This window comes from Hemiscyllium ocellatum, chromosome 4 (assembly GCF_020745735.1).
Source record: "Hemiscyllium ocellatum isolate sHemOce1 chromosome 4, sHemOce1.pat.X.cur, whole genome shotgun sequence".
NCBI lineage: Eukaryota > Metazoa > Chordata > Chondrichthyes > Orectolobiformes > Hemiscylliidae > Hemiscyllium > Hemiscyllium ocellatum.
Window position 1 is genome coordinate 106,879,646 of NC_083404.1, and position 27,338 is coordinate 106,906,983.

At 42.4% G+C, this 27,338-nt stretch overlaps 1 protein-coding gene across 1 annotated transcript in view; it reads left to right on the forward strand.

Annotated features, from left to right (window-relative positions):
• Positions 1 to 12,419: 12,419 nt before the first annotated feature.
• Positions 12,420 to 27,338, forward strand: part of LOC132815482 (unconventional myosin-Id-like) — a 143,060-nt gene continuing 128,141 nt past the window's right edge. Inside the window, exons 1-2 of the mRNA XM_060824445.1 lie at positions 12,420 to 12,542; positions 19,759 to 19,967. Coding sequence (XP_060680428.1) covers positions 12,448 to 12,542; positions 19,759 to 19,967 — 304 coding nt within the window. The 5' untranslated portion in view covers positions 12,420 to 12,447. The remainder of the gene's footprint in view (positions 12,543 to 19,758; positions 19,968 to 27,338) is intronic.

Consider the following 27,338-nt stretch of genomic DNA (forward strand, 5'->3'; position numbering starts at 1 on the left):
ATAAAGCAGAAATTGCTTTCATATTAGTCATATCACCCACAAATAGGAAATTTAAAAAAATAGTACTGGTGCAACTTGAAATAGCAACAGTGCACAGGAAGCTTCACTCTGCAGCTAACTGCATTGCATTGAATAAAAAGAGAAATAACTTGCTTTTCTAAGTTTTACAAGGTCAGGATAGAACAAAATGTTCCATGACCAACCAAGTACTTTGGCTGAAGTGTAGTCACTGTCATAATGTAGGGAAACAAGTTGCCAATTTGTATACAACAGTGACTTGATAATTCATTGTAGTGATGATAAATTGAGGATAACCATTGGCCAAGGTTTGAAGACAGCCTGTCTCTCTTTGTTGAAAAGATCTTCCACTCTGAGCAAGGGTGAATGACAGGGTCTAGCTTTCAGGTTTCATCTTAAAGATGGAAGCACTGCATGTTTTCATTTAGCACTGAAGTCCCAGCCTGGATTATAGAGTGGGATTGGTACCACTGAATGAATCATCTGATTCAGTGTATTACCAACCAAAAGGTGCAGGGGAGAGAAAAATTACTGCAAAAAGACCCAATTCAGAAAGTTTTAAAATTATGACTCAAGATTAGGAGAATATTTCAGGGGAATTTTGACATTTTTATTTTGAAGGAGCAAGGCTCAGGCTCAGCAGATGTCTCAATCTGTCTTCAGAACCTGGAAATTAATGGAGTGAATAGAATGCTGCAGCACAGAATAAAGTTAGTTGTCCCATCTATCCCTTCTGTTGTATTTCCCTTAAGTTATCCAGACAAATTCCATTTTCTAACTCACTTCTGATATTCTTTGATAGATGTTTGTACTTCTTTTCTCATGTTGTTAGCTATTTGAGAAGAGTGGGTGGAGGTTAATAGCCATGCTTGTCTTTCAGTTGGTAGAACTCTGAATCAGAAGATTGCGGGTTCAAGTCCCAATTCAGAAATGTCACATATAATCTGGGTTGGGATCCCAATGCATTGTGGAGAGCACCATCAACGCATCCACCTTTCTGATGAGAGTGTCCAGTGTGTCTCCTTTGGTGGAAGTGAAACACTTTCACCACAATTTCAATGAAAAGCAGCGATGTTCTCCCAGGCTTTTGGCCAGTAATTGTTCTCAATTAATAATGATTTGGTGTGTTGTATTTTCTTTAAGCTCTTTTCAAGTTCTGAGAATTTTTCCAGACTGGGCCCATCTATAAGTTTAATGGGCCAGCATGCTTCAATTCACTTACTGGTCTGCACAGATACATGGATTCATTCCTCTAAGGAAATAAAGTGACAAATCTTCACACAGGAAGTTTCCTCTCTCCCCTAGATGTTATTTGGCTTGTAAGTGGTGGCAAATATTCTGCCCAACATCCCTCCTTTTTGTTAGGAATGCACAAGTGATTAGATTCATTGTGTGTCCCTTTTAAAGATGTCTCCAGTCAAACACGCACGGTAAATTAAACGGGGTTGTTTTACGCACAACCTGACAGGACTTTGAGGTTGCTGCTCTACCCCACAGCTGAGCAAAGACATTGGTGTTTGCCTTACCAAGAAAAGATCAAAACTCTCAACAAAGACCCAATTCACGAAAGTTTTAAAATTATAGCGCAAAATTAGTAGAATATTTCAGGGAATTTTGACCTCTTTAGTTCTAAGGAGTGAGGCTGAGGTTCAGCAGATTTCTCAGAACCTAGAAAATAATAGAATGAATAGAATGCTGCAGCATAGAGTAAAAGTTAGTTGTCCCATCTATCCATCCTGTTGTATTTCCCCTTAAGTTATTCAGACAAATTTCATTTTCTAATCACTTCCCGTATTCTTTGATAGAGTTTCTGAATATCCAACTTATAGGCATTTAGATTAGAATACCTACAGCGTGGAAACAGGCCCTCAGGCCCAACAAGTCCACACTGACCCTCCGAAGAGTAACCCTCCCCCCCCCCACATTTCCTTATACTTACTTCTGACTCATGCACCTAACACTATGGATGATTTAGCATGGCCAATTCACCTTTGGCTTGTGGGAGGAAACCCACACAGACAACAGGGAGAATGTGTAAACTCCACACAGACAGTCACCCAAGACTGGAGTTGAACCTAGATCCCTGGTGCTGTGAGGCAGCAGTGCTAACCACTGAGCCACCATGTCACCACTTTGTACAAACAAACATGATCCCTCACAAAAGAGGGTAATTTTAAAGATCCAATATACAAACGATTCTTGCACTTAAAAACACTATGTAAAAGATATTGAAAATATTCGTAGAACAATGGGGAAACAGCAGGATTAATTGTACAGTTAATTCAATGTGCTGACACAAACACAATAGACTGAGTGGTCTCTATTGTGCTGCAAGATTCTACACATTTTTTTTTTACACAGATTCCAAGTGAAGAAATCAATGAACTTCTTTTAGAGACAACTAATCTGCTGTACCGATGGATTCAACTATGTGCTCAATTGTGAACTTTCTGCAGAGTGCTGATTCTAACAGTCGCTACTGTATACCCCTCTGTATCTCTCATCACTGGAATACTACTTCAGATTATTGACCAGATGCTCATAAGTAGAATATTCTTTGGAGTAGTTTAGCAACCAATGATTTGCTAAAAATACATATAGCAAGGCACCAAGTGAAATGGCCACATTAATAATGTGGATCTGGAGGAAAGGATTGGCTCATTCAGATATTGCACTCCAGAAGATTGATGAACTATTTAATACTGAAAGACATCATGGCATGCTTTTTTACAGTTGCAATGACAAATGTTTCAATGTCAGCTCTAGTCCATATAAGGTTCACAATGGTAGATGGAAAAAAATATTTTTATCTGTCCAATACAGGGCTATGAAGATTGTTCATGTCTAATATTACTCGGAGGAATTCAGCATTGAAGGTTTGTTGAAAAAATGGATTATTTCAAGTTTTGTTGAATTCTCTGGAGTGGTTACTTTGAAATAGGTCATTGAAAAGTCACTGTGGACATTCAAGATTATTGTTAATAAGGCTTCCTCAAAATCATATGGTATGCTATTTTGCTGTAGTCTCTGCTAGAACTGTTTTGAAGAGTGATTGGCTTGGAGATGTTTTGGTTTTACCTGGTTAATTTGGAGGAAATCTGATAAGAACAAACTTTCCAGCTGATCACTGTTAATTCTGAAATGATGTATTTGCAGAGACTAAGAATACACCAGTAATTGTAGACTGCACACTACCTGAACCTCCATGTGAATAGCTACACATAATTTAAAAAAAAATTAGAAGGAAACAAAACAAATTACTTTGCCTGATACTTTTTTGTTACATTTTGCAATACATATTTTCATTTAATTACATTCTTTGGATGCGTATGCTGGCATTTTATTTTGTAAATGTGTCATAGAGGTCAGCAGGATACAGCCTTTTTTGGAAAGCAACCCCTCTAATTGTATTCAGGGTGAAAACTATTTGTCATTTTGAAAGAGTGATTGAAAAAGCATCTCAAGATTATATTTCCTGACCAAGCTATGCTTTGGCAAAATGTCAGAGACAACCTTTTAATGGCTTGACTACACCATCCAGAGCTTCAGAGCAACAGACTCTGGAAGAATCAATGCTTTAACCTTTTGCCTTCAAAAATAATCTCTTGGTCAAGCGCAGTTGTTTTCAGAAAGCCAGTCTCTGCAGAGAAATCTTTATTTTTCTGTTTTCCTGAAGCGAGTGAGTGTGTGTGTATGTGTGTGTGTGTTTTGTCTGTGTGTGCGCGCGCGTGCACAGTCAGTCAAAGATCTGTGTTCCAGTCAGTCAGGGGTCTGTGTTCCAGTCAGTCATGGGTCTGTGTTCCAGTCAGTCAGGGGTCTGTGTTCCAGTCAGTCAGGGGTCTGTGTTCCAGTCGGGAGGTCAGTGTTTCAGTCAGTCAGGGGTCTGTGTTTCAGTCAGTCAGGGGTCTGTGTTCCAGTCAGTCGGGGGGTCTGTGTTTCAGTCAGTTAGGGGTCTGTGTTTCAGTCAGTCAGGGGTCTGTCTTCCAGTCAGTCAGGGATCTATGTTCTCGGAGTCCCCGCTCTTTTCCCTTTGGTGGGAGAGTCCAGAACAGCAGCCAGGAATCTGGTTTAGGGTGAGAGGGGAAATACTTTAAAGGTGTCTAAGGGGCAACTTTTTCACGCAGAGGGTGGTGCATGTATGGAATGAGCTGCCAGAGGAAGTGGTGGAGGCTGGTATGATTACAACATTTCAAAGGCATCTGGATGGATATGCAAATAGAAAAGGTTTAGAGGGCCAAGTGCTGGTAAATGGGACAAGAATAATTTAGGATATCTGGTTGGAAAGGATGAGTTGAACTGAAGGGTCTGATTCCGTACTGTACACCTCTTTGTACAGCACAGAAACAGACCCTTCGGTCTAACCAGTCCGCACCGAACATAATTCCAAGCTAAACTAAATCCACCTGCCTGCTCCTGGCCCATATCCCTCCAAATTTTTCCTATTCATGTATCTATCCATACATCTTTTAAACATTATAATTGTACCCGCATCCAGATTTTCCTCAGGAATTTCCTTCCACACGTCAACCATCCTCTGTGTAAAAGAATTGCCTCTTGAGTCTTTTTGAAAACTTTCTCCTCTCACCTTAAAAATGTGCCCCCTTGTCTTGAAACACCCATCCTAGGGAAAAGCCAACTGCCATTAATTCTATCTGTACATCTCATTATTTTATAAACTTCTATCAGGTCGCCTGTCAACCTCCTACGCACCAGTGAAAAATGTCACAGCTTATCTAGCCTTTCTGTATAACTAAAACCTTCTAAACCCAGAAACATCTTGATAAATCTCTTCTGAACCCTCTCCCCCATTGATAATACCATTCTTAAAAGTGGATAGTACTCCAGAAGAGGCCATATCAATTATCTGTACAACTTCACATGACTTCCTAGCTCCTATACTCAAAGGACTGAGCAAAAGCCTTTTTTACCACCCTGTCTATATGTGACACAAATTTCAAAGAATTATCTACCTGCACCTCTGTTCTGCAACACTACCAAAATAAGGTAAGGATTTTTTATTTCTTTACCAGTGACTAGTTAAAAATTTACTTTTTTTTTGTGTGTGTATATATATTAAGTCCTTTTTAGGGAAAAAAAAACTATAGCAGAGAGGTATCAGAAAGTATTCTAACTCATACTTGTACAAAGTAACTAAGTAATTAACTAACTAAGCAGAGATGGCTGGGCAGGTGATGTGCTGTAGCTGTATGATGTGGGAGCTGGCTGATCCTATTGTGAACGGCAGTGACCACACCTGCAGCAAGTGTTGGTTGCTGGAAGAACTCCGGATCAGAGTTGATGATCTGGAATCTGAGCTTCAAACACTGCGGCACATCCGGGAGGGGGAGAGTTACCTGGACGCTTTGTTTCAGGAGGCAGTCACACCTGGGAGATTAAGTAATTCACATTCAGCTAGTGATCAGGCACAACAGAATGTGACTGTGATTGAGGCAGGTAGGGGGAACCTGAGTTCAGGAGTGGAGGAGCCTCAGCCCTTGACCTTGTCCAACAGGTACGAGATTCTTGCTCCCTGTTTGGATGAGGAAAAGGGCTCTGGACAGGATGAGCTAACTGACCAAGGCACCATGGTGCAGAAGGCCATTCAAGAGGGGGAATCTAATAGACAATTAGTGGTTATAGGGGATTCTATAATTAGGGGGACAGTTAGTATCCTTTGCAAGCCGGATCGGGAGTCTCGCATGGTGTGTTGCCTGCCCGGTTCCAGGGTGCGGGACATCTCCGACCGGCTTGAAAGGATATTGGAGCGGGAGGGGGAGGATCCAGTTGTTGTGGTCCACGTTGGTACTAACAACATAGGCAAGACTAAGGTGGAGGACCTGTTTGGGCACTACGAAGCACTAGGCAGGAAATTGAAGCACAGGTCCTCAAGGGTCATAATCTCCGGATTACTGCCAGAGCCACATGCCAATTGGCATAGGGAGAAGAAAATTAGGCAAGTAAACACGTGGCTAAGGGATTGGTGTGGGAAAGAGGGATTCCACTTCATGTGGCATTGGCATCAGTTTTGGAACAGGGGGGATCTGTACCGTTGGGACGGTCTCCACCTGAACCGATCAGGTACCAATGTTCTAGCAAAGAGGATAAATAGGGTGGTCAGTAGGACTTTAAACTTCTGAGTTGGGGGGAAGGGAAAGTGAAAGCGACAGGGAGCATGGAGTTAAATGGAAAGATAAGCAGCAGGATAGCATGTGTCCAGGCGGATTTAAAATTGAGGCAGACTGAGAATGCAGAAAAAAGCAAGGATAACTTAGGACATCATATGACTTCCAACATCTCTAATGATAAGGAAGTTAGCATTAAGGCACTTTACCTGAATGCTCGTAGCATTCATAACAAAGCCGATGAACTAATGGCACAGATAATAGTGAATGATTATAATGTGGTAGGCATCACAGAGACTTGGTTACAGGGGGGTCAGGACTGGCAGTTAAACCTCCATGGTTTTTCAACTTATCGAAAAGACAGAGAGGTGGGCAGAGGGGGTGGGGTTGCCTTGTTAGTTAAGAACAAAATTAAATCAATGGTATTGAATGACATAGCGTCGGATGATGTGGAGTCTGTGTGGGTGGAATTGAGGAACCACAAAGGCAAAAAAAACCATAATTGGAGTTGTGTATAGACTTCCTAACAGTGGTCAGGACCAGGGACGCAACATGTACTGGGAAATAGAGAAGGCATGTCAGAAAGGCAAGGTCACATTGATCATGGGAGACTTCAATATGCAGGTGGACTGGGTAAATAATGTTGCTAGTGGATCCAAAGAAAGGGAATTCATGGAATGCTTACAGGATGGCTTTTTGGAACAGCTTGTCATGGAGCCCACAAGAGAGCAGGCTATTCTGGACCTAGTGCTTTGCAATGAACCAGACTCTATAAAAGATCTTAAAGTAAGGGAACCCTTAGGAAGTAGTGATCATAATATGGTAGAGTTCAGTCTGCAGTTTGAAAGCGAGAAGGCAAAATCGGATGTAATGGTGTTACAGTTGAATAAAGGTAATTATGAGGGCATGAGAGAGGAACTGACAAAAATAGACTGGAAGCAGAGGCTAACTGGGAAGACAGTAGAGCAAAAATGGCAGGAGTTTGTGGGTATAATTGAGGACACTGTACAGAGGTTCATTCCCAAGAAAAGAAAGATTATCCGGGGAGGGATTAGACAACCATGGCTGACAAAGGAAGTCAGGAAATATATTAAAGAAAAAGAGAGATCCTATAAAGTGGCTAAGAACAGTGGGAAATCAGAAGATTGGGAAGGATACAAAAGCAAACAGAGGATAACAAAGAGTGTAATAAGAAATGAGAGGATCAAATATGAAGGTAGGCTAGCCAGTAATATTAGAAATGATAGTAAAAGTTTCTTTCAGTACATAAGAAACAAACGACAGGCAAAAGTAGACATTGGGCCACTTCAAACTGATGCAGGAAGCCTAGTGATGGGAGATAAGGAAATAGTAGGAGAACTTAACAAGTACTTTGCGTCAGTTTTCACAGTGGAAGACATGAGTAATATCCCAAAAATTAAAGGGAGTCACGGGGCTGAGTTGAATATGGTTGCCATTACGAAAGAGATAGTGCTAGAAAAGTTAAAAAGTCTTAAAATTGATAAATCTCCTGGCCCCGATGGGATACACCCTAGAGTTCTGAGAGAGGTGGCTGAGGAAATAGCAGAGGCATTGGTTGAGATCTTTCAAGAGTCACTGGAGTCAGGAAAGGTCCCGGATGATTGGAAGATGGCTGTTGTAACCCCCTTGTTCAAGAAAGGATCAAGGCAAAAGATGGAAAATTATAGGCCAATCAGCTTAACCTCGGTTGTTGGTAAAATTCTAGAATCCATCATTAAGGATGAGGTCTCTAAATTCTTGGAAGAGCAGAGTCTGATTAGAACAAGTCAACATGGATTTAGTAAGGGGAGGTTGTGCCTGACAAACCTGTTGGAATTTTTTGAAGAGGTAGTAGGTTAGACCAGGGAAACCCAGTGGATGTGGTCTATCTAGACTTTCAAAAGGCCTTTGATAAGGTGCCACGCGGGAGGCTGCTGAGCAAGGTGAGGGCCCATGGTGTTTGAGGTGAGTTGCTGGGATGGATTGAGGATTGGCTGTCTAACAGAAGGCAGAGAGTTGGGATAAAAGGTTCTTTTTCAGAATGGCAGCCGGTGACGAGCGGTGTCCCGCAGGGTTCGGTGCTGGGGCCATAGCTATTCGCATTATATATTAATGATTTGGATGAGGGGACTGGGGGCATTCTAGCGAAGTTTGCCGATGATACGAAGTTAGGTGGACAGGTAGGTAGTACTGAGGAAGTGGTGAGGCTACAGAAGGATCTAGATAGGTTGGGAGAGTGGTCCAGGAAATGGCTGATGGAATTTAATGTGAGCAGGTGCGAGGTCTTGCACTTTGGCAAAAAGAATAAAAGCATAGACTACTTTCTAAATGGTGAGAAAATTAGTAAAGCCAAAGCACAAAGGGATCTGGGAGTGCTAGTCAAGGATTCTCTAAAGGTAAACATGCAGGTTGAGTTCGTGATTAAGAAAGCGAATGCAATGTTGTCTCTTATCTCAAGAGGGTTGGAATATAAAAGCAGAGATGTGCTACTGAGACTTTATAAAGCTCTGGTTAGGCCCCATTTAGAGTACTGTGTCCAGTTTTGGTCCCCACACCTCAGGAAGGTCATACTGGCACTGGAACGTGTCCAGCGGAGATTCACACGGATGATCCCTGGAATGGCAGGTCTAACATATGAGGAACGGCTGAGGATACTGGGATTGTATTCATTGGAGTTTAGAAGATTGAGGGGAGACTTAATAGAGACGTACAAGATAATACATGGCTTGGAAAAGGTGGACGCTAGGAAATTGTTTCCGTTAGGCGAGGAGACTAGGACCCGCGGACACAACCTTAGAATTAAAGGGGGTAAATTTAGAACAGCAATGCGGAGACATTTCTTCAGCCAGAGATTGGTGGGCCTGTGGAATTCATTGCCACGGAGTGCAGTGGAGGCCGGGACGCTAAATGTCTTCAAGGCCGAGATTGATAGATTCTTGTTGTCTCGAGGAATTAAGGGCTACGGGGAGAATGCTGGTAAGTGGAGTTGAAATGCCCATCAGCCATGATTGAATGGCGGAGTGGACTCGATGGGCCGAATGGCCTTACTTCCACTCCTGTGTCTTATGGTCTAATGGTCTTAAAATGAGATTAGATGTGCATAAAAGTCTGACGAATAATGTGTAAAATTCCATGAATAGAGCATCAAAAGATGGTCAGGGAATATTCCACACGAACATATTCTAAGGCAATATTTGTTTGAGGAAAAGAAAATTTCAGTGTCGCATATGATTTGCTCATTAATAATGAGACTTTGGACATGCATAGAGACCTCAGATTTGAGATATTTCAGAGGTTACACCAGAGTCACTTAGATACCACAAAGGGTCAAGCAAGAGTTTGAAATTCTGGTTGGTGGCCAAGGCTCTCAAAGTCATTAAATGAGATGATTTCTAATTGCATCAAATATACAATCTATTGACAGGAGTAAAGGGAATGACTGATGGGATCTTGTCCACAGCAAGGGAGAGGGGGGATGACTCCCATGCCAACATAATAAGGAATTACAATAATTCCCCCAGCGTAAACATCTCTCAGACTTCCAGCTTCTGGTGTTTGTGTGGCTTCATGATCAAGACCAATAAGGCCAGTTTCTTGAGAATGTATTACTTTGGTAAGCCTATCTTGCGGAAGCTGTTTTGTTACTTCTTGCAAATAATATGCAGTATATTTTTAAGAGAAATACTCATGATATAATCACCCTGTACCATCTTAAGTGGGGTCACTTGAAGCATGACATGCCAATAAAAGGGAGCTGCAATTTGCAATGAATAAATTTTCTTCAATTTAGCCTGAATACTGAAAAGCCTGTGATTGTAAAATAAATGTATATGCAAGGAGCAGTCTTAAATGTCTGCTTAATCCTTCAGTACAACGTTAACCACAGTTAGATCATATGTTACAGGACATAACATAATATTGCTTCGTGAGGTAAATCCCCATGCTGAAAGTAGATGTTGACAACATGATTACAGGTTGTGGTGACAGAGAAGGCAAATGAAATGGTGGGAATAAACAGGAGTACCTTGTAGTTTCTACAAGAAAGCAATTTCTATTGCTTTGATCAGTTATTGATGGGGCTGAGAAGATGCCTAAGTAGTGATTTGGTATCATCTGGCAATTCTCATTCTACCCAATAGAATTTCAGAGAAAGCATAGAGAGTTCAAATTTTCGACCTCCGTTGAGAAGATTGAGGACACAATTGAAGAGATTGATGAAACTCCACAATAGTCAAAGATAAGAGACTGATCTAGAGGTCTTTTTTTTTGTTTTGGTGGGGAGGACAAGTTGTGTAAGTGTAGTGTAAAGAGTTAATGAAAATATGTCAATGAAATAGTCTACCTCATCAAGGGAAGTGATGCAGGATCACATGACTATCAGGAGAGTTTTCACTCTTGAAGCCTTGTGTCAAGTCTTGCACTAATTAGTTCAATTCCCACACCGATTGAGGTAACCATGAAGGATTCTCCTTCCCAACCTCTCTGCTCACCTGAGGCAAGGTGACCCTCAGGTTAAACCATCACCAGTCATCTGGAAGAGCAGCCCCATGGTCTACTAAGACAATGGCAACTTTACCCTTTGTTCATATTTACCATGCTAAACAATAGGTAAAATAGATTTTAAAAAAGGTAATACTGGCAGAAATCCAAGCTACCGATGATCTTTATCTGCCACACACCCAGACAGAAGTAAACTAGCGCATCCAAATCACTAAACTCATTACTGTAACTTGTAGAAGGTTGAACTGATGCAGTTAATCTGTTGCTTGTTGTCTTGATCAATGGTGACTTTTGGAGAGAGTTGGCTGCTGAAGTATGGGAGTCTAAAAGTGTCGCACTGGAAAAGCACTGCCGGTCAGGCAGCATCCGAGGAGCAGGAAAGTCGAGCATATTCCTGATGAAGAGTCAACTGTCCTGCACCTCAGATGCTGCCTGACCTGCTGTGCTTTTCCAGCATCACACTTCTTGACTCTGATCTCCAGCATCTGCAATCCTCATTCTCCCCAGCTGAAGTATGAGAAGTGGTCAGTATATTGCACAGTTTCTCCTTCAATGTACCTGGGATATGGAGTATTTGGCTGACCAGGTGTAGGTTGCTATACAGGTTTTGGCAAAATTTAAGTACAAGCTGCAGTTTACATATTCAGAACCAAAGAGATCGGGAAGGGTTTGCTAATCTAGCATAGTGTGGGCAATAAAAATACAGATATCCCTCAAACTATAGGCCATGTATGTCTGTGCAGGTCAATTTAATGTTGGCACGGTGGTGATTGAGGGTTTGAAAACTCTCATTAAGACAGAATTTGAGACTCACACCTGAGGGTAGATTTTCTTTCATGAAGTGAACAGACACTATAACACACATTGGAAATATGGGCAGCACGGTGGTTAGCACTGCTGCCTCACAGCGCCAGAGACCCGAGTTCAATTCCCGCCTCAGGCAACTGTCTGTGTGGAGTTTGCACATTCTTCCCGTGTCTGCGTGCGTTTCCTCCAGGCGCTCCGGTTTCCTCCCACAGTCCAAAAATGTGCAGGTTAGGTGAATTGGCCATGCTAAATTGCCCGTAGTGTTAGGTGAAGGGATAAATGTAGGGGAATGGGTCTGGGTGGGTTGCTCTTCGGAGGGTCAGTGTGGACTTGTTGGGCCGAAGGGCCTGTTTCCACACTGTAAGTAATCTAATCTAAATCCGATGGGGGCTGTCACATAGCCTTGCTCAGCATTTGAGGGATCTTGTTTCAGATCTCCCACTCTGGATGTATGAGGAAGAACAAATCTGCTCACCATCTATGTAAGTTCATCACCAAAAAGTCAAATAATGGATTCAGAAGAAATATCGTTGCCCAGAGGCAGTGGGAATGTGATTCAGCTGCATGTAATGGTCATGGAAAATGCCTCTTTCTACCAAATATATTCCAATTCTGGATAAGACTCTAGAATAGAATTTGGTCAGAGAATCTCAGAGACAAGAATATGCTAAGAAGGTTACAATATTATTGAACGGTAAGGAGATTGAATATCAAACATCCCCAATAGGAACATATAGACAAAAACAAAATTTCTTTACACTGACATTTGCAAGGCCCAGTCTTAACTTCCTTCTTCTTTGTAAGCATTCTGTCAGGTCCAGCAACGGTTCCTTGAGTTTGGAGGGGAAACAGGCAGCAACCACAGATAGTGACTGTGCAAGAAGCGCCTCAGCTGATCGCTACCATCCGGATGTCAGTGTTTTGGAAGGAAGAAGCCTGGGTTAAGGTCATACCACTTCCGAACCGGCAGAGTCACGCCACGGCACGCCTGTCAGGGAGAATGGCTGAGCTGGAGAGCTGGGAGTTTGGCAAAAGCGACTTTGTCTTATTGGATAACCTCACCATAGAGGAGTTCTTAGCGAATTTGAAAGTGAGGTGAGTTTTTAGATGGGAAGTGATTAGAAGCTGAAATGAAGGCAGGAAGTAAAACTGAAAGGGTTTAATGCTCCTTTCACCTGGTATTTACGAAGTTAGAGATACAAAATTTAAAATAAAATCCTTGGAAATGGGCAAGAAAATTAAATGAAGTAGTACAGAGTGACCACATTACATGACATTTGATGTAAAGATTGTAGTAGAAGATAACAGAGCATTGTGATAAAGCAGAAGCAAATTTAAAACAAATCCTAGGAAAGTAGTTTCTTGTCAAAGCTGTGGAAGCATCAATCAAGTAAAGCAAGTATGATGGAGTCTGATATGTAATTGGATGTTTGGTTGAAAATTGGCTCTAAAGTGACACAAATTGATTAATTAAATGACATTTTTATGTTAGCTCTGGCTATTAATAGTATATTTGTTTCTGAGTAAGGCAACTTTGTTCACACCCAAATCCAGAAAACAATTTCAGCTTGCAATTGGTCAGCTCATCTGTTGTTATAAATCTTATGTGTGCCTTTGTTGCTTCCAGACTTGACTAATTACAATGTTGTCCTAGTCACCGAAACATGCTCTCTAACCCACTCTTCCAACATCCACCTGACACCTCACCCCCAGCTCACCTTGACCCCTGCAATAAACATAAGAACTGAGAGCAGGAATAGCCCCTCAACTCTGCTCCACTGTTCAGTATAATCATAGCTGATCTCAGCTATAACTCTACCTGTTCTCTATAATTCTTTGTCCATTATTAATTTAAAATCTGCCTTTCACTTCCTTAAATTTACTCAATGTCCTAGCATCTGTCACACTCTGGTCGAGTGAGTACAAACCCATCCTAGTCAATCTGTCCCCATAAGATGTGTCTGTTCATATCTACTATCAGCTGAAATAGAACAAGTTCTTAATAGTGTGAATAGCATTCGCATCCTTCCAAATGATGGCTTGTCATATTTCTCCACACAATGGGAAATGGAGCACTCTGACAAGGATGGTGATGAATGACTCTGTGGAATTTTAGCATTGTGCCTTATTCAGGTAAACGCCTCATGCCTTCCTGATGAAGGGCTTTTGCCCAAAATGTCGATTTTCCTGCTCCTCAGATGTTGCCTGATCTGCTGTGCTTTTCCAGCACCACTCGAATCTAGACTCTGATCGTCAGTATCTGCAGTCCTCACTTTCGCCTGAATGCCTCACCAGTCATGTTGCAAAGAAACAGCAAGAGATTGCAAGTGCTGCATTAATATTGAATCCCTCTCCTTTTAACCACAAAAGGCATCACCACATTTAAGAGTGTTGCAGTACATTTAAAGTTAGCGTTGAGAGGGAATTGGTTGCGTGCCCCTAAGCAGCCGATATGACCTTGCATTAGTAGCCTGCTTTGTAGCCTGCAGGCACCCCTTTTAAGGTCATGTCTAATCACTTCTGATTCACAGAGCTGTCTGTGTTAAATCTGCAAGGACCACTGACATGATCAACATTGCTTTTGATCAGCATTTACATCCCACACAGTTAGACACTATGAATTTCATGTGCAGGATGATATGATTACAAATGACTTAAAGCTGCACTCTGTAAGTGCATCTTGGATCCAATGGCTTGATAAAGAGCCTCCCCTCACTCAAAGGTGAAGCCCACATTATTGGACAGCAAATAGACACTGAGTCCACTCAATCAAGGCATAGTCACAGCCATTTCCCATTCATTGGTCACATTTAGGAATTGAGAGATCAAGGAAGACAACATTCAGTTAGGGTAAGGATGAGTGTTAGGCTAAGCCCGTGTCCCAGGCCTAGCTAAATCAGATAACTCCCAACCCCCCAACAACCAACATGCCCCTCTAAACTAGTTTTCCATGGACAGTCAATCTCCACTAAGCCCACACTTGCTCCCACCTACCACTTGAACTATATCTCCAACCTTTACCCCTGAATTCCTTCACTACAGTTCGGTCTTGCTCACCATCGTCATATATACTCTGTCCTCTGACACCTCAGTGGAGGTGACCATCAATAACCCATGCACTCCTGCAACATCCGATGTCTAGCTTCCCCCTCACCTTTCATGTTGAATCTCCCCACTTCATCATCCTTGTCCCGCCTGCATCCCAGGTTACTGTGTCTGGTTCTAAGTGTTGAGTCCCCCAACCTAAACATTCATTCCATTGATACCCCAACCACCCCCACTCCCAGGACTGACCATGCTCCATCTTCAGACCAGTTGGGATGGACAACCCTGACAGATGACTGATGGAGCTGAAAATGTGTTGCTGGAAAAGTGCAACAGGTCAGACAGCATCCAAGGAGCAGGAGAGTCGACATTTTGGGCCTGAGCCCTTCTTCAGGAGCCTTCCTAGATGACTGATGGATCTCTGGCTGTTCTCTGTGCATCTCCTCAATTGACAATCTTCAAATTTCCATCCTGGCTGAACAGGATATGCAGGACTGAGTATGGTCCTCTCTCCTTACTGCAGTGAAATAGATCCCCTGACACACACTACCACACTGGATTCTGACTGTACTCAAGCCCCTGTACTGATCATGGGTACTGCCCATGACAGATTCCACCATGACCCTCTGACTAACAGCAGCCCCTCCCCCTGACTTGATTGAAGACTACATCCTTTGACTTGAGACATGACCACTTAGGTGCTGCACATACAGTGCGTTTGTCCTGTAGGCAGCCAGAACATGCTGATAGTGTGAGATTGATGTAGCACTGTACTATTCAGCAACATGTCCAGCCCTTTGACTGAAGGCTGCTGAACAGTATGACAAGCTGTTTCTGTACTAAACTGCAAAGTAAAACAAAAGTGCTATGGTTTTTAAACAGCAACTGAGAGGGCACAGTGAGAAAAAGGGCAGGCAAGATGGGGATATTTTTCAATAAAAATCACCAATGCTCTCCAAAGCATAGCATCAAAGTGCTGAAGTATCCCGTGAGTGGGTCAGAGATGTACCATGATATTTTCAAGAGGCTGGCATTCGGTAGATGCCAGTGCCTTTGGGCATGGGTTGTGTACAGTTACAGCCGATGGACCATAATCTGTTATCCAAGATGGAAGTCCCGAGGAGCAAGCTGGGTTGTCCAGGTACCTGTCTGACATTCACGTTGAGAACTGTTGGCATCTATTGTCTATTTGGCTGGTGGAGAGACACTTTAGCGAGATGAGATGAAATCAATAATGAGGGTGAATATATTCAATAAACCTCAATAAAAGGCACCTCCTCTCTCATTTGTGAGAATCAAATCTTGATATCTGCAGCTTAGTTGAAAAATGCAACTTGTTTCTCTCCATGTGGAGAACTGCTGCTGAACAATTACATTAACTATAGTGTGGCTCATGGGAAATCAGTCATTAAATGGAAGACACTAAACTACACCTTGGAAGATAGCTCCAAGCAACCTTGTGCATCCATACATCAGTTGCAGATGCACCAGAACTCTGGCAAACATCGTCCTTTTACTAAAAGAGACTGCATACAGTTTGTCAAGAATTTTGTGGTCAACAGTTTGCATGTGATCATTGCACTTCCTCCAACACTGCCTCCAGATTGGCAGAGATTAGCTCCTGGTATTGACTGCAATGACTGTGTGCATCCATTACCTTTGCCAGTATGTCTGGAGAGCCTCCATTCTCTGTGTAAAAATAACAATTTTATCTTTAATTATTCTCTTATGGGATATGGGCATCTCTGGTAAGGTCAGCATTGTAACCCATACCTAATTGCTCCTTGAACTGAATAGAAAGGACAATTAAAGGTCAACCACATTGTGGTCTGGAGTCAAATGTAGGCCAGATCAGGAAAGGATGGCAGGTTTCCTTCCTGAAAGAAGGGCTTTTGTGGTGCACTAGTAGTGTCCCTACCTCTGAGCCTGAAGACCTGCATTCAATTTTTACCTGCTTCATTGGTATGTTATACCATCTCTGAACAGGTTAATTAGAAAACATCTACCTTTGCAAAAAGACAAACAGATTTTATTTTTTACAACAGTTAATAATACTCTCCTAATCAACATGACTGAAACTGTCTTTCAATCCTAGATTTTATTAAATTAATTTAAATTCCACCAACCAGCATTGCAGAATTTGACTTTGTGTCACTAGAGAATGAACCTGAGCCATTTGACTACATTACCTCTCTTCATCTTTTAATCTCCTCCACCAAAACATCTCCATTGCAGCATCCAATAGGTTGGAGTTCCCTTTCAGTGCAATTGCAGGTCAGATTCTCTTCAATCATAGCTCTGGGCGAATGTACCAGCTGCAGTGCACCTCCCCTTGAAGAGGGAAGTCTTAAGCAGTGGAGGCTAGCCTTAAGTGGTGCAAACCACTCAAAATATTGGTTCCCCGCTGATACAGCCAGCCAGTGAATACAATGTGAATAGCACTGCCTGGATGCAGAAATCATTCAAATGAACGAGCAGACTGAAGCCTGCATTACCAACAAAGTGCAGGGTAGTCAATCTGATTCCAATCTCTGAACTCCTCTTATCCCCACGAAACTAAAATATTTCTCTGTTTCTGTACTACCAAACAGCTATAAATTTTCAAGTAATGGCAGGTGTGGATTCTAACAGCTTGCATTTAATATGAAGGAGGGACAGCTACAGGTTTTCTTTATTATAAGTCATTCTCAGCCTCTGGGCATACTTACGAAAACATTATTTATTGCAATCTCGAGTTTGTCATGAGGCATTCAGAATATTCACTGAGTGCTGGACTGGAGTGACATATAGATCAGACTGTCTTGGAATGCCAGATCCCTTTAACTGAATGACATTACAATCAGAGAATAGTCAAATATTTCAGTGCAGAAGGAAGCCATTCCACCTATCATGGCTGTAATGGCTCCTGAAACGGCTACCCAGCTATGCCTCTTCGACCACCTATCTCCGTGGCCCTCTGAATTCATCAGTTTCAAATATGTCACAAGCCTTCTTGCGAAACCTCTGTGGAATCCGCCTCCCAACTCTCTCAGTCAGCACAATTCAAATCCCAGCAACAAAGACGTTTCTCTTCATCTTATTCCTAGCTCTCTTGCTGACAAGCTGGAAATTGTGATCCTGAGTTACTGAAATGGGAGTTAAACAACTCTGCAGCAGCTTTCACAATAATTTTCTGGTACCAGCCCACACCCAGCTCAGGTGGGATTTGTGCTCACGATTTCATTAACTCAGCAAGTAGGCTATTGTATCACCATGGATATCGAATCCCTCTACACCGCCATCCGCCATGACCAGGGCCTCCAAGCCCTCCGTTTTTTCCTCTCCAGACGTCCCCAACAGTACCCTTCCACCGACACTCTCATTCGTTTGGTCAAACTGGTCCTCACCCTTAACAATTTCTCCTTTGAATCCTCCCACTTCCTCCAGACCAAAAGGGTAGCCATGGGCACACGTATGGGCCCCATCTATGCCAGTCTCTTTGTTGGCTATGTAGAACAGTTGATCTTCCGTAATTACACCGGCACTGCTCCCACCTCTTCCTCCGCTACATTGATGACTGCATTGGCGCCACCTCGTGCTCCCGTGAGGAGGTTGAGCAATTCATCAACTTCACCAACACATTCCACCTTAACCTTAAATTTACCTGGACCATCTATGACACCTCCCTCCCCTCCCTCCATCTCCATTAATGACGACCAACTTGACACTAACATTTTTTACAAACCCACCGACTCTCACAGCCACCTGGATTGCACCTCTTCCCACCCTACCTCTTGCAAAAATGCCATCCGTATTCCCAATTCCTCCGCCTCCGCAGTATCTGCTCCCAGAAGGACCAGTTCCACCAGAACATACCAGATGGCCTCCTTCTTTAGAGACCGCAATTTCCTTTCCCCACGTGGTTAAAGAGGCCCTCCAACGCATCTTGTGCACATCCTGCACCTCCGCCCTCAGACCCCACCCCTCCAACCTTAACAAGGACAGAATGCCCCTGGTGCTCACCTTCCACCCTACAAACCTTCGCACAAACCAAATCATCTGCCGACATTTCTGCCACCTCTAAAAAGACCCCACCACCAGGGATATATTTCCCTCCCAACCCCTTTCCGCCTTCCACAAAGACCATTCCCTCCGTGACTACCTGGTCAGGTCCACGCCCCCCCTACAACCCACCCTCCCATCCTGGCACCTTCCCCTGCCACTGCAGGAACTGTAAAACCTTGCTCACACCTCCTCCCTCACCTCTATCCAAGGCCCTAAAGGAGTCTTCCACATTCATCAAAGTTTTACCTGCACATCCTCTAATATCATTTATTGTATCCATTGCTCCCGATGCGGTCTCCTCTGCATTGGGGAAACTGGGCGCCTCCTAGCAGAGCGCTTTAGGGAACATCTCTGGGACACCCGCACCAATCAACCACACCGCCCGGTGGCCCAGCATTTCAACTCCCCCTCCCACTCTGCCGAGGACATGGAGGTCCTGAGCGTCCTTCACCGCCGCTCCCTCACCACCAGACGCCTGGAGGAAGATCGCCTCATCTTCTGCCTCGGAACACTTCAACCCCAGGGTATCAATGTGGACTTCAACAGTTTCCTCATTTCCCCTTCCCCCACCTCACCCTAGTTCCAAACTTCAAGCTCAGCACTGGCCCCATGACTTGTCCTACCTGTCTATCTCCTTTTCCCCCTATCCACTCCACCCTCTCCTCCCTGACCTATCACCTTCATCCCCTCCCCCACTCACCTATTGTACTCTTTGCTACTTTCTCCCCACCCCCACCCTCCTCTAGCTTATCTCTCCACGCTTCAGGCTCACTGCCTTTATTCCTGATGAAGGGCTTTTGCCCGAAACGTCGATTTTGCTGCTCCTTCTCTGCTCCTCGGATGCTGCCTGAACTGCTGTGCTCTCCCAGCACCACTAATCCAGAATCTGATTTCCAGCATCTGCAGTCATTGTTTTTACCTTATTGTATCCATACAACAGCTTGACCATCCTAGTACAAAAGAGGTAGAGAAAGGAATGGTGCTGGTTTTAACACAGAAGAGAATATAGGGAGTTTCTACTTAAAACAGAATATTTGGATTTAGAGGACCAAATATGTTTCTCAGGTCCAGTTTAAGCATGGAGGCGATATTAGGATCCACCTGAAATCAACCAAGACAAGGAAATCAAGAATGCCAGGAGATGGAAAACAAAGAGTAACAGGGTCAAAGACAAATTGGTGCTGACTGTGTCTGAAACAGATTGTTTTTTTTTCTATTGTAGGTTTGATAAGAACAGAATCTATACCTACATTGGAGAAGTGGTTGTCTCAGTAAATCCATACCAGCATGTTGACTTATATGGAAGAGACATGATCGAACACTACAAGGGAAGAGAACTGTACGAAAGACCACCACATTTGTATGCCATTGCAGATTCAGCTTACAAAGCCATGAAAAGGAGAGCCAAGGACACATGCATTGTAATATCAGGTACATTAAAATAGCTTAGAATGGGTAGTACAACAACGGAAGGAAGCAAAAGAATTTCGGCGTTATTAATGAAATATGCTTTTAAAGAGAGAGAGAGACAGAGAGACTAAAATTGTTTTGGCAAAGAATTACTGAGTACATACTTTAAAAAAGTATTATTCACATTGTTTGTTTGAAAACGATTTCAATCGTGTAGATAAAAAGTGGACAACATCCTTGGCAGTAGAGTCTCAAGGCTGACCAGATGATGTTATTTTAATAAAATGACTCAATCGTCCTTTGACATATTTTACAAGTTAGTAAAATTAAAATCACTGCTACTGAGCTACTGTATTCTATTTTTATTCATAAAATATCATATTGTAATCATGTGTTTGGATATGCTATGACACACTGCTGGGGCATGTGGGACTTGAACTCAGACCACCTGGCTCAAGAGGTAAGGACTCTATTGCGCTACAAGAGCCCTCCAAAAGGCTGTTTGATAACTGCTAGCACAACTGGCAGTGGCACAATTCAAACCCATACTTTCAAAGCGACTGAAGTCTAGGTCCAACACCTTTGATGCATTACCCCACAGAGCAGCTGTAAATATTTTCTATTAAACCTGTTCAGTAAGGTTATTATATACGTCTGGAGCAGGTAGGAGTTGAACCTGATATTTTGTCAAGAGACCCCTAAACCAAGCTGTAGAGATGCTACCAATGCCTCCTATAAATGTTGTAATTTAACCAACCCATACAGTTATGACACAAGCTCAGAATAGGTGGGGCTTGGACCCAGGTCTCCAAGATAGATACAGTACCACTGTGTCTAAAGAGTCCTCAGACAAAGTTGCTCTATTCATCCATAGTGCCGAGCTAATTGACTGAAATGACTAATTGTGGGATGAGAGGAAGGTGAAACGAGATTGAAATGTTTGGGGAAGATGGGAATGGGAGTAGGCCATTCAGCTGCTTTGTCTATTTTACCATTTGGTGAGAAAGTAACTGTTCTGTGTTTCAATCTACCTACATCTGTCAATATCCCTTATGTAATCAAAATCTATCGATCCCAGTTTTGAAACTGCCTATTCACTCAGGATCTACTTCTTTTTAGAAGAGAGAATTCCACATATCTATCACTCTGTGTGTGTGAACAGATGGTTCCTGGTTTAGATTCCTGAAAGACCTAGAACCAACTTTAAGCCTGTGTGCTTAAGATTCCCTCATGTGTGAATGAGTTCCTTCAATGCTACGTGATTTAGCATAGATGAGGATAGCGACCTTTCTGGTCTAACTAGAAGAACCTTATAGACTGACCATTTGTAGCACATAATCTATTGACAGATTGTGCGAACATACTCCACGTTACTCCAGAGACTGTTAGGAGCACTATAATCTCAGGTTCTGCCAGTACCAGCTCCTACTTCACTCTCTGCCATCTCATAGAACCAGTGTTTTTACAGTACACAAAGAGGCCCTCTGGCCCATTGTGTCTACACCAGTTATCAAATATCAATCCAGTCTAATCTTATTTCCAGCACTTGGCCCATCTTGTATGCTATGGTATTTTTAGTGTTATCTAGGTAATTCTTAAATGTCTTTGCTACTCTTTTAGGCAGTGCATTCCAGTGACTCAAAGCCTCCTGGTGAATGTTTCTTTCCTCAAGTCCCTCTTAAATCTCCTGCTCCTTAACCTGAAATTCTGTTCCCTGGTTATTGATCAGTCAACTAAAGGCAGAAGTTTCTCCCTACGTCCCTCGGAACTCTGTATACCTCAATCAGATACCCTCTCAGCCTAGCCTGCTGTACAAAAATCAACTCAGCCTAGTTAATTTCTTCTCGTAGCTCAAACACTCCAGCCCAGGTAACGCCCTGGTGAATCTCCTTTACAATCTGTCCAGTGCAATCACATTCTTTTTATAAAATGCTGACCAAAACTTCACACAGTATTCTATCTGTGGCCTAACTAATATTATATATAATGTATCTTCATGGATTGTCACTTACTGCACTCAATCAAGACAATTGACACTTGTGTGGACTTTTGTCTCAAGCAGGAATTTGTACCTGATGGGGCAGTACTTATGTTAGTTCTTGCAATTGAATGCTGAAATATTCAAGATATTCATTATAACTCTTGGTATATACATATATTATTGTTACAGGCACTTCAGGCCTGAGATTAACACTAAGCTCTTCACTTACAAACAGCACCACACTTCAATTAGTGTGTTATACTTCAAGTGGTCCCAGTTAAGATGGAGGTCAGAGATCTTTATACCCTTTGATCTGATGCTATGATACGATGATGATAACCTGAGTATGTCAGTATGTACTGTATACTCGCTATGAAACATAATGCAAAACTATTATTGTTATATATTGTTTTGTATATTTACAGTTACCTTAACACCAATCTTACCCAAGTCTTTGACTTTATAAATTCAGATGATCAAGAAGTTTCACTAATGATCCCCAAGTACATTCTCATCAAACTTGGAAGAAGAGTAACTTTTTTGGGTAGCAGTAGTTGACTTGGACTGTCTTCCTGATGACCTAGAATCTATAGTTCTCTCTTATCCTCAGTTTTGCTATTTAGTTCAACCCATTGAGTAATCTGTGGATGGCTCAACGATAAGTGAGGAGATTCCTGTGGTTCCACAATGCAGCCCTTCAGCAGTATGGACAATGTATGATTGGTTCAACTTTCTGTTGATTGTTGTACATTATCTATTTAAACCCCTGATCCACAACTGTTTCCCTGCCTTCCTTGAATGGCAATATTTATTCTAATATGTGATCTGTTAGGTGCAATAGGGTTGTGCTTTATCATGTACCATAATTTACATGTAGCAAAATGTTCAATGTATTAGGTATGATAACATTTCAGAAGTATTTAGATGATGGTTTGAACCAGCATAGAATACAAGGCCACAGGCCAGGATACTGGAACTAAATGGAACTAAAGTAGATAAGTGCTTGATGATCACAGAGATATGATGGGGAAAAGTGCCTGTTGGCATGCGATGATGCTCTGTGGCACTACCACTTGGTTATCATGAAAGACCAATTTCTTGGTGGAACCAATTTCTTAGGTGGGACAGAGATCTGAGTAAACAGTTTTTTGCCCATCTGTATCTCTGATGGTGTTAGAGTGTATTGGAAATAGGTAGGCATATAATTCAACAATAGTAAATAGTAGTTGAATCCTTCTATAAGACTGATGCCACATTCAACTGCCCAACAGATTGTACGTAACACAGTGAACTTATGATATGCCTAATCTATCACTAGGAGAAAGTGAGGACTGCAAATGCTGGAGATTAGTGTCAAAAACTGTGACACTGAGGGAATCGGCTGATGTACTCATTCACAACTTGGGCCTGTTGTCTGAAATGACCACATTAGGGATGCCATGCTCTGCAAAAATCTGGTGTAAGTCTCAGATTATTCGGTCTGTGGTCGTCTTATGAACCACAACCCACATTGGGAGGAATAATTGATGACAATGAAATAAGATTTTCTGTCAAAAATAAACAAATCCATCCTCATGTTGTCAATGTCTAGTGGGATTTTGGTATATAATAAGATTCTCTTTGTACCGGCCTGTGGGTGGCACATGTTTGGTGTTTGATAATGAGTTTCACTTTGTCCTGGCAAATACGAGGAAACCACATTAATGAGTGAGTGCTGGCCCAGCAAATGGTGATTTCTGAGTGTTCTTTATGCAGTTTCCCCAGGATATCCCCTTAAACCAAAACTGGAACGAACAGTCACTTGCCATACACTTGTCTGTCAGCAACAATTGGAAGGCGATCCCTATGAGCTGGGCTTGGGATATAGCCAATCCTTGGTGCAGTTTTTACAGATGGTGAAACATTCCCAGTCTGTAATATGTTCTTGTAAAGTCTGACTAAGTCAATTGTGATTTACTGGACATTCTACCATTGCAAAGTGGATATGTAAATCAAACTTGGCTGAAGTCAATATTATGACTGGTAAAGCTACTAACTTTATTCTGGAGAGTGCATCTACCACTCTGCAGTTTCTGCTGCATGAAGATTGTTTCATAAATGAATACCATAAGGCAAAATCTAAATCTTTATATTCTTGGAGGCATTCTTGCAAGTTTCTTCTCTTCTAGTAGAGACTCAGGGTCTGTGTGCCATTTGAATGACCATTTTTAGACTAAAGACGTAGCCTGTAAATCTCTTACAAGCCCATGTAATTGGGAGAGCTTCCTTCTCATCACAACATCTCATGTCCCAGTTTATACGCTTACTGAATATTGGGATGGTTTAGGACACCCCTTAGGCTGATTCTGGAACAGTACAGTCTCTCTGCCAGTAACTGAAGCATCAGCTTTGATTATCATTGGATATGAAGAATTATGATGCACTAAGACATCAGTAGACATAACATTTCTTCAATCTTGATAAAATGGTTCACTTGATGAGGATTTTTGAGTCTTCTTGAGAAGTCAACCATTTTACGTGTCCTCACAATACTGCACATTATGTGTGCAGGTTTCTTCAAGATCTTCCTTCCTTTTGTTCCTTCACTCTCCCCAAGTCCTCCTGACATTATCACAAGGGTAGGGGGTCAATTAGCTCAGTTGGCGGGATGGCTGGTTTACAATAAAGAGTGATACTAACAGCATGGATTAACTTTTCCCACTGGCTGAGGTTATCTTGAAGGTCCCACTTCCACAACCTCACCTCTTCCCTGAGGCATGGTGACCCCCCCACCCCCCCCATCTTTAAACTATTCTCTAATGAGAGAGTGGGACTGTGCCAACTTTACCATTTATCACGGTGGGTGGTGCTAACTGCACTTAATCTTAGCAAGAACCCTTTCAGAATCTTTCAGGCACAACTGAAATAGATTCGCTTTGTCTACCCAATTAAATCCCAATTAAAACCTCAATTAGATCTTCATTGAACCTTCCAGACTAAAGGTAAACTGTTCTACCATGATTTAACTCTTAAATCCCCACTGTCATGCTGCTAACTCTGCGTTGCAACTTTTCCCATACCTATATTTCCTTCGTGATGTATATTTTCTAGAATGGAAACCAGTGCTCCAGAGCAGGCTTCCAATTCCAAGCCAACATTCCGTTAATCCTTTTGATTATGTATTTTACAGTGTATTGTAGGGTAGATGTTCATCTTCATGGCTTAGGCTATCATCTGTTATGGCAGAACATCTCGTCCTTTACAGATCCATTTGATCTTTGCAACGTTGATTTAAATAGAATGAAATATAGGTGATTTCCATAAAGGATAGGCAATTTGTCATATCAGATTATTGCCCAGGCAATGAAGATAGAAAATTACCCTTGCATTTTTCTCACCCAGCTCTCCACTTATCTTCATACATATCATACATCATCTTTCTTTAGGCCAGTGGGGATGGTGAATTTATACCAGCTTTGTCAATGATGCCTCTTTGAAGAAATTTCATTTTAAGACTCCAAAACAATATTGCAGTTCTTCAAAAAAAAGGTAGCCTTTTCAGCTGTTAATTTTCTGATTGTAACTCATTTCCCTGGATATTCGAACCCCGCAATTGCAATTTCTCTTTTCTATTCTTCTCAGTTTCTAAAACCACAATATGATGAGCTTGCATCTCTGGATCTTCTGAATTTTTACAAAGGATCTCTTTATTTTGAGTTTTGTGCAGGTTTCTCACCATGAGGCCTAGCAAGGTTTCTTGTGTGATTGTCCCAAACTCGTTTCATTAATGATCCACCCTGCCATTATGTCACTGATGGTGTCCAGATTTACCAACTAGTTACCACAGCTGGAAGTACTCGCTACTACTTGGATAGCTGGGATATACTGACATACCTGAAGCTGGCACCATATTTACCAGGGTGTTGAATACCCGGTTAAGAGGTAGCACTCTATAGAGGTGTTGCACTGTTGCAGACATTCTCTTTGGGCATAGCAGAGAAATCCAGGATGCTGCTTACCCCTCTCTCACCCTCCTTCAATATCAATGTCATCCCTTCTGCATCCCAGCATTCTGACTCCAGTTTCCACAATTAAGTTCTCCAACTTCCTCCTACAGCAGTGACCCTACCTTGACTTTTAGTGGACGAATCCTCTACGATTTCCCATATCTTCCTCCCTACCTTGAGTGACTTAGTCAGACAGGTCTGAATGATGAGTGACCAGATCCCTTACTGATACCTGTGCTGCTCCCTAACCATTTTCATAATGTCTCCCTGGAGTGGTTGAGCTGAACTCTGGGCTGACCATGATCCAATCCCAGATATCCGAGATACAGACCCCTGACTGCCCCGACATTGACACCTGACTGTGCCTTAACCCTTGGACTGATCTCAGAGGCTGTTCTTGACTTATTGTGCTGGGACCCCCCTCACTGATGTGGATCTCTCTGGATATGAGTGAGGACTAATCCCCTGAGACTTTGAGATGTGGCTATTCGCTTGCAGCGCCCACATTGTGTTTGCTATATATGGAGCTACCACATGATGTGAATTTGGCATAGCAGCACAGGGGGTGCAGTGTCGTATCTCCCCTTCAAGTATAATTATAATTTAAGTCTGGATTAGAGTGGTGCTGGAAAAGCACAGCAGGTCAAGCAGCATCTGAGGACCAGGAAAATCGACGTTTTGGGCAAAAGCCCTCCATATTCCTGATGAAGGGCTTTTACCCAAAACGTCGATTTTCCTGCTCCTCGGATGCTGCCTGACCTGCTGTGCTTTTCCAGCACCACTCTAATCTAGACTCTGGTTTCCAGCATCTGCAGTCCTTGTTTTTATCTGATTATAATTTAATCCCACTCCCCCCTCCTTCACCTTTGGTGGTACTATTCTCATGTAAACTGATTCATTAGAAACCACAGCCAGTTTAGTGGTGGTGGATAACAGGTGAAAAGCATCGCCTGCGTATCAATGATGGGAATAAGGCCATTCATTCATGTGTAAGAGGACTTCTGGATAAACAAAAAGGAGATGATCATCTGGGTCAGCCTGTGAGAGTGGTTGTGACAAGGGATGGAATCTGTTGGCTAGGGAGCAAAACCTGTGACAGCGCCCAAAGACCATAAGGCTATAATATGTAGAAACAGATGCAGATGGGCCATTCAGCCCATCCAGTCGGCTCGGCTATTCAGTGAGATCATGGCTGATCTTTTCCCTACAACTCTTGATTCCCTAAACGTCTGTCTAGCTCAGCTTTGAATTTTCTCAATGATTCAACTTCTACAGCCTCTGTAATAAAGAATTCCACAGATTCACTACCATCTGAGAGAAAAAAACCTTCCTTATCTCTACCTTAAATCAGCTTACCCTAAGATTATGCCCTCTGCTCCGAGACAAGAGAAAACAAATTTTCCACATCCACCCTGTCAAATTCCC